Genomic DNA, 7,822 nt, shown 5'->3' on the forward strand with positions numbered 1-7,822 from the left:
CGCACCGTCCCTGGGCCCTCCACGCAAGCGCAGAACAAGCACGTAACTCTTCGAGCGTCGGAGGATGTGTGTGGGCGGGGCGGGGCGGGGCGGGGTAGGGCGGGGCAGGGCAGGGCAGGGCGGGGCGGGGCAGGGCAGGGCAGGGCGGGGCAGGGCAGGGCGTTAGCGAGGAAGAGAGACCGAGAAGGGGACAGGCAGAGGGCCGCCGAAGGGGAGACAAAGCAACATACCCGGGAGAAGCGGGACTTGGCCGGAGCTGCGGACACGTTGGTGCGAGCCTGAGGCACGGCCCCGTCCGAGTCGGCATCAGAGTCGACCCCGGCGAAGCGGACCTGGGGCGCGGCCGCAGGGGCAGCAGCCGGAGCCGGACCATCGGCGGTGTCAGAGGCAGGGACAGTGCCATCGGAGCCAGGGGCGGCGCCGGCGGCGGCGCCGGCGGCGGCGCCGGCGGTGGCGGTGGCGGCCTCGTCGTCGGTGGCCCCCTCGTCAGTGGGAGGGCCACCGGCAGCGGCAGCAGCCCCGCCGGCAAGCGAGTTGGCCAGCATGGCGGCCAGACTGCTGCGGTCGGCAATCGGGCCGGTGTCGATGACCGACAGGGGGCCCTCCGGCGAGGGGGGCCGGACGGGCTCATCGCCGGTGGTCGGAGTCGGGGGGACAGAGCTGGTGGGGGTGGTGCCCGGCAGGGGGGGCGGCGGCGGCGGCGGCGGCGGCGGACCACCAGCACCCGGGGGTGGAGGAGGCGGCGGCGGCGGCGGCGGCGGCGGCACCCCACCGGCCGGAACATCCGCCGGGGAGCCGGCCACGGGGCCGGAGGCCGCGGGGGCTGCCTGCGTGACTGACGGGATGACCATCGGCTCCAGGAAGGAGGCCATGTTGGTTCGGAGGTAGGATGCCGTGCCAATGACGAAGGGCAGCGGCCGATGCGAGTAGGAGCTCTGTGTATGATGGCGAGGCGGCGTGGGAAGTGGCGGGAAAGGGAGCAGGGAGGGGGGAGACAGGGATCAGCATGGGGCCTGGCCACTGAAAGTGTGGAGAGGAGGGCCAGGGCAAAGAGGGAGAGAGAGAGAGAGAGAGAAAGAAAGAAAACGGGAGGCAAGAGTCGGGGGGGGGGGAGGAAGTCGCACGGTCAGCGAGGCCGATACAGCGCCCGGGGTGGCGGCATCATCCGGCTCGGCGATGGTCGGGCTGGTCGGGACATTGGGCTGCATGAAGGTGCTCTCGAAGACCGAGAAAGCGTCCGCCAGGGCGGTGGTGTACTTGGGGATGAGGATGGCATCGAGCTGCTCGCGAGTTGGCGGCTTGGCCGGGTCCAGCTGCTCGGTCCGGGACTCGGGCTTGGCCGGGGCCAGGCCCACGCGAACGGGCGAGAAGTCGGTCGGGGTGACGACGCGCTTTGGGTAGGGGGGCGAGGTGGGGACGCACGGGGACCGTTAGCGAGGGAGGCAGGGGAGGAGTGGGGCGGAAACGAATGGGTGGGATGGGGAAGGGAAACGCGCTGAGACAGGAAGGGGGGGTGGGAGGGGAACACGGTACGTTTTCGACGAACTGACGGTTGGCGATCATGTTGAACTCGTTGAAGGAGTTCTGCACCAGGGTCGAGGCGTCCTGGGCAGAGAAGATCAGGTTGTCCAGTCGGGAATTCACCTCGGAAGTCCGGGCGATGAGACGCTCACTGAACTGCTCGAGATATAGTCGAAGCTGTGGGCGGGGGACGGGGAACGGGGGACGGGGGGGGGGGGAGGGAGTTGGATGGTGAGTGACTGCAGCATGCCCGGGTGGAGGAGCAGGAACAGAGGCGAGGGGGAGGAGACCGGAGGAGACACGCACCCCGGCATCACTGGCGAGAGTCCATTGGTCACTGCCGACAGCGGCACGCATCTGCTCAAAAGACCAGGGCTTCTCCCAGACAGCAAGCCCGGCTGCGGAGGGAGGCGAGAGAAGGAGGCACGAAGGGGGGGGGGGGAGGAGTCAGAGGAGGGGGAAGCCAGGGGAGGAGGAAACCAGGGAGGGGCCAGGGGGGATGGGGCCGAGGAAGGTGCACATACAGCCGTCACCAGCCGACCCGGCCACGGGGGCGCTCGGATCACTGGAAGACATCGTGGGGGGGGGGGGCCGCGGTGGGGTAAGAACCGATGGAAGGGGCTGGGGGGTGGAGCCGAGAAGGGGAAAGGGGTGGGGGATGGGGAGGGGGGGGGAGAAGGAGATGCGGTGCCCGGCGGCCCCTCGGGTCGGTGGGCAGCAGCCCGCCTCAGAAATGGCCAGCCCCACCGGAGGAAAGTGGAACAATAACACGGCAGCCGGGGTGGGGGGGGGGATGGAGAACCCCACAACAATTGCGTGTGTGTGTGTGTGTGTGTGTGTGTGTGTCTCAGCCACCGAGAGGACACCAAGGGTCACCGCACAGCGACAACCGAAGCCCGCGCGCGGAGGGGGGGGGAGGGACGTTCTCGCCCCATCCCAGGTGAGTTCGGGCGACCATCGCCACCTGTTTGGGGGCAGGGGACAGGGCGGAGGGGGGGGGGGGGGGGGGGACCCCAGCCGCCCAGGGGGACACCGGCCGGCCGAGGGCCAGCGAGCGCACAAGACACACACGCGGGGATGGCCTGATGCACATCAGCTCATGTCCGGGCCTCGCGGCCAGGCACCGGCGGCGGCAACGCGGGAGTCAGCATAGCGGTGAAGGCGGAGATGCAGGTGCGCTCTTGCACGGGCCCGGGAGGGTGACTGGGGGTCGGGGGGGGGGGGGGGGGGGGGAAGGAACCCAGCCACGCAGGTGGAGACCGGCCGGCCGATGGCCAGCGATCGCACACGAGAGACACGCCCCCGGGAAACACACCGGCAGGCGCTCTCCGAGAACCAACGCGCTGCAAGAGAGTGACCCCTCGCGCCCCCCCTCGATTCGGTGACCGGAACCAGGGCACATATGTGCGTCTCTGCCCCCCCCTCCCCCCGGGGGAGGCAGCCGAGAGCTCACACACAGCCCGACCCGCGGCGGAGGCCGCCTGCCCATGATGGCTCGCAGCAGTGTTCCTCATGCCCCCCGAAAAAAGGGCCAGCCGGGGGGGGGAGGGGGACCACACCGGCCGGGAAAGCGACAACAACAAATCGCCCCTCCAGAACAGTGGGGGTAAAATTCACCAAGACCCTGGCTCGGTGCAGGGGGGCAGGCTGCATGACCTGTGTGCCGACGGATGTGCCACTCGCCTCGTGATGGATCCCCAGGTGGTCTGTCCGGTGATGTGGTGGAATTGTGTTTCCGTCGGGATAACGTGCCTGGTCGGGTGTCTTCTCGGGCGGCTCCCGGCCCATGGTTCACCATGCGAATGTGTTCCCTACCCCGGTGCCCATCCGCTCGCTGGTGGGCGCATACTTGCTCCTCGCGACGGGGTGCGCGGCCCCCGGATGCGTGCCGGACAACGGAGGCCGGGGGCGAAGTCGCCCAGACCAGGTGCCGGCCTCGAGGGTTGGGCTCTCAATTCCTTGGGGGCTTCGGGCGGTCGGCGCGGCCCCGGGCCGCTGGATTTGCCGGCCTGTATGGCATGGCGTGAGCTCGGGGCGGGCGCGATGATCCTGAGGGTCATTTTAAATTCCGTCTGCTCGAGACCGCCGCGGCTTCCTCACCGAGTCTCCGGGGGAAGAGTTCTCCGGGGCCGGGAGGGAGGCAGGACGACCCGGGGTAGTGAGGAGGCTGTTGGGGCCTTTGTCCTTCTTTGCACCGCAGGGACCCCGGCGACTGGGGGGACCGTTTGGATATTGTGTGCGTCTGTGCATGGCACTGTCTGTGCTCACAGGCGGGGCGGCAGGACTTGGTCTGCCCGGGTGGTGGCAACGAGCCGCAAGGAGTGGAAACACGGATAACCGAGGGCCAGACCCCGGGCCGGAATATGGGCCGAGCGGGAGGACCCCCCCCCCCCCCCCCGAGCAAGGCAACGAGCGGACTCTCGTATGGTGTGGCTCATCCGAACCACCTGTGTCCCTCCCCGGGGGGGGGGCGGAACAGAGACCCCCCTGCGAAGTGTCGGCCGGGAGTGCGGGGGGTGCACATGTACGGGGCTCTGCACCCATGATTGGGGCAACGCCCCTGCCCGCCCCCGGGCCTTACTCGCCTCGAGCACGGGGTGCGGGCGCGTCCGCGGGCATGGCAACCGTTCGCCAGCCAGAGGGGGGGGGGGGGGGAATTGGTGTGCGCGCAAGTGTCCTGGGTACGGTGAGGACCCCCGTAGCTTTTGCGGGACATCCCCATGAAGAGAGGGACGGGACAATATTCGGGTGGATATTTAAATGTTATAATAAGAAGACAGCCCCCCCCCCCTGCCTCCCTGGGGAGCTCGCGGGTGGGGACGGGCATTATGGTGGCCGCTGCCCACCGCACACGGGGGGGGGGGGGCGATGTGAGCTCTTCATGCGAGGGCCCGGCGGACGGGGCGCCGCCCGAGGGCCACCTTCTCGGCCGAAAAAGGACATGCCCTGCCAGCTGAAGGGGGTGGGGCGCGCAATGCCCGCTTGGGAGCCGGAGAGATGCCCAGGCGTCGGCCCAGGTGCGCCAAGATCTTGGCGCTGTTGCGCACGAACACGCGCGCGTGGCCCCCGGGCATGCCCCGGCACTCTGGCCAGGGGCGGGGCGTTTGGGTCTCGTGCGGGGACTTTCGGCCGGGCCTCCGCCTGTGGCAGGGCACCGCACTGTTGTGCTCCCGCCCCGCCCCCCCCCCCCCCCTTGGCGGTTCGGGGGGGGGGCGGTAGTCTTTTCACATCAGCGACCGGGCGGAGGAGCGTTTCGGCCTTCGGTCCGGCGCCCGGCCAGCGAGGATGCACTTGCGTGCCGGTCCCCGGCCTCCAGGCCTGGGGGGGCTCGGAAGCCAGGGGCAGGACGCGCCCTGCCTGCAGACCAATCGGCGCTGCTCGGCCCATCTGGCCCGGGAGAAATAATCATCTCCGCTCATGAATGTGTGGGTGTGTGCCCCGTCTCCCCCGCCCCCTTCAGGGGCCGTCTCCGCCGGGGTCGTTAGGCCGTTTGCCGGCCGATGGCATACGTAAGGGCCGCCCGCCGGTGCCCCGGCCGCGGGGAGGAGGGCAGCCGGCCCCGGCGCCTGGGGGGCGGGACGGGGGAAGGCGACGGCCAGGTCCAGGAGGCGCCCTGCGCCCCCTTGGGCGCGCGGAGGTCGGGGGGATGCATCTGCGGCAGCGTGGAACTTTGGTCGCACTAGCCCGACCCCGGCTTGACTGGTCGAGCGGGCGCTTGAAAGGGTGGGGGGGGGGGGGTGCCCACATCGGCCTTATGCAACGGGGGAGATTGTGCTCAACCTTCCGGCCGGAGGCGAACTCCGCCTCTGTCAACGCGGCCCGGCGATGATGAATCCCGGGCGAAGTGCATGCGTTATCACCAGGCACCCATGGCTGCGAGGCCCCAGGCCCGGGCGCGTCGGCGCCCGGCTGCGGCTCGCCCTGGGCCAGGGAACTGGCGCCCGGGCGTGCGGTTCTCCCTCGGGCCCGCGCCTCCGCGCCTGGCCTTGATGCGGGGGGGGGGGGGGGGGAGGGGGGGGGATCTTCCTTCTCGGAAGGGGCTCGCAGCTGTTTTCCCCCTGGCTCGGCTCATCCTGCGCGGCCCCTTGGGCCTGGCACCCCCGGCCCAGGAGCAGGCCGGGGCTCGGGTGTAGTCGTGCGAGGAATGCACTGCCACGCTGGGCCAGGCAAGTTCTTCGGCGGAATGCCAGCCCCCTTGCCCGGCCCCTGCCTTGGTGGAAGAAGACATCTACATGCACACACACATGCACGCGCACACACACACACACACACACACACACACACACACGCACACACGTACACCTGGCCCCGGGCCTGGTGCTAGATCGCAAGGCCAACCGGCGGGCGCAGATCTCTCCCCCTGTCCTTCTCTTGCCCTTTCTTGACCTGGGCCCTGCCCATGGCCCATGCGCGTGCATGTGCGAGCGCGGCCAATCGGACTGGGCTGTTTCCCGGGCTGGACGACCGCCCGCTGCCGGACGCCTCAGCTACGGACCGAGCGCATGACGAATGCCCCGACTTCCTGCTGCCACGGGCGGCTAGAGCTTCCCCCGCGCCTCCTCCCTCCGGGCCTTCCCCCGGAACTGCCGCACATGTGCGTGTGTGTGTGTGTGTGTGGGGGGGGGGGGGTGTGGGGGGGGGGGGGGGAGGGGGGGGAGGTGGCGGCGAGGCCAGTCGGGGGGGTTTTGCCCCAGGCTCATCCTCCTCCCCCACACAGACAGCCTCTCGGGGCCCCTCTTGCAAGCCCTTCTCCGGGCTCGATGATCTACAACAGGGAGCAGGATGCATGTAAAGAGCACCGCCAGCCAGGTCCATGCCCTCCCCCCCCCCCCCCCCCCCCCCCCCCCCCCCAACCTGCTTCCGCCTCGTAACTCGCTCCCTGCCCCTTTCCCGCGCGCGCTGAAGCCATGAGCGAGAACACCTTCCCCGATGAGGGGATCACCCAGACCACGACCCCGCCGTCGTCCTCGCCGCAGCTGTCGGCCGATTCGCCGGACATGTCCTCTGCCGAGTCCGAGTCCCTGCCGGATCTCTCCAAGCCCGAGACCCCCGTCAAGCCGGAGAAGCTGACCCTGTCGACGTCGCACCTCTCGCCCGGTGGCCCGCGGCGCGGGTCGCACCCGAACGCCAGTCCCGCACGCCGGGCCTCGGCCGCCGGTCCCAGCCCAGGCCCCATGGACATCGAGATGGGAAACCGCCTGTCAAGCAAGCGCCCCTCCATTGTTTCCCACACGTCGGTCAATTCCAGCAACTCGGGGATCTCATCGGCCCCGAGCCGCCGGTCCAGCATCCTGGTCCCCCTGTCGAGCATGATGGACATGGATGATAGCTACTCCCAGCCCATTCAGTCCGTGAACCTCACCTGGTCCGGGATCGTTCATCGTGTGAATGTGCGTGCACCCTCCCCGCCCTCGGCGGCCGGGCGGCCGGCCGGGGCCACTCTCTCCTGCTGGGTGGCCATGGCTCCGGCTTGCGCTCGGCCTCCTCTGGCCACTGTGTTGTGCCCCTTTCCTTCTCTGTTCCTGACGTCAAGATCTCCCCCCCCCCCTCTTTCTCTCTCTCTCTCTCTCTCTCTCTCTCCCTCTCTCCTCTGAACACTGCCGTCTTTCCTCACAAAGGTCCGCACCGGGCCCATCTTCCGCAAGAAGACCGTCGAGAAGACCATCCTCGACGATGTGTCCGGGCAGGCTCTCCCCGGGCGGCTGCTGGCCATCATGGGTCCCTCGGGTGGTGGCAAGACGTCCCTGTTGGATTCCATCAGTGGGCGCCTGCGCACCCGGGCCGGCACGGTTCTTGTCAATGGCAAGCCCATCCCCCGGCACTTCCGCAGTGTCTCGAGTTACGTGATGCAGGACGACCTGCTGGTGGAGACCCTGACGCCGCGCGAGCTGCTCACCTTCGCGGCGCGCCTGCGCCTGTCGCCGAAGCTCACGGCCAGGGACATCGCCGAGCATGTCAACAACCTGCTCAATCGACTGAGCCTCACGCGGTCGGCGGACACGCGCGTCGGCAAGCCCGAGGGCAAGCAGCGTGGCCTGTCGGGCGGTGAGCGCAAGCGCACGGCCATCGCCTACGAGATGATCACCAACCCGTCGCTTCTCTTCCTGGACGAGCCGACCACCGGCCTGGACGCGTTCATGGCCCTGCAGCTGATCGAGCTGCTGAAGGCCCTGGCGGCCGAGGGCCGGACCATTGTCACCACCATCCACCAGCCGAGCTCCGACATTTTTGGCCTTTTCGATGATTTGCTGTTGCTCTCCGGCGGCAAGGTACGACCTGTCTCTCTCTCTCTCTCTCTCTC

At 69.4% G+C, this 7,822-nt stretch overlaps 2 protein-coding genes across 2 annotated transcripts in view; one reads left to right on the plus strand and one right to left on the minus strand.

Annotated features, from left to right (window-relative positions):
- H696_04953 (hypothetical protein) overlaps positions 1–2,097 on the minus strand; it is a gene marked incomplete at its 5' end in the record, with an annotated part of 4,985 nt that extends 2,888 nt beyond the window's left edge. Inside the window, 5 exons of the mRNA XM_009498819.1 lie at positions 231–935; positions 1,125–1,391; positions 1,534–1,698; positions 1,828–1,919; positions 2,046–2,097. Coding sequence (XP_009497094.1) covers positions 231–935; positions 1,125–1,391; positions 1,534–1,698; positions 1,828–1,919; positions 2,046–2,097 — 1,281 coding nt within the window. The remainder of the gene's footprint in view (positions 1–230; positions 936–1,124; positions 1,392–1,533; positions 1,699–1,827; positions 1,920–2,045) is intronic.
- Positions 2,098–6,363: 4,266 nt separating this feature from the next.
- Positions 6,364–7,822, plus strand: part of H696_04954 (hypothetical protein) — a 7,732-nt gene continuing 6,273 nt past the window's right edge. Inside the window, exons 1-2 of the mRNA XM_009498820.1 lie at positions 6,364–6,911; positions 7,140–7,790. Of these exons, the coding sequence (XP_009497095.1) occupies positions 6,429–6,911; positions 7,140–7,790 (1,134 nt within the window). The 5' untranslated portion in view covers positions 6,364–6,428. The remainder of the gene's footprint in view (positions 6,912–7,139; positions 7,791–7,822) is intronic.

Source organism: Fonticula alba, assembly GCF_000388065.1.
Source record: "Fonticula alba strain ATCC 38817 unplaced genomic scaffold supercont2.8, whole genome shotgun sequence".
NCBI classification, from domain to species: domain Eukaryota; order Rotosphaerida; family Fonticulaceae; genus Fonticula; species Fonticula alba.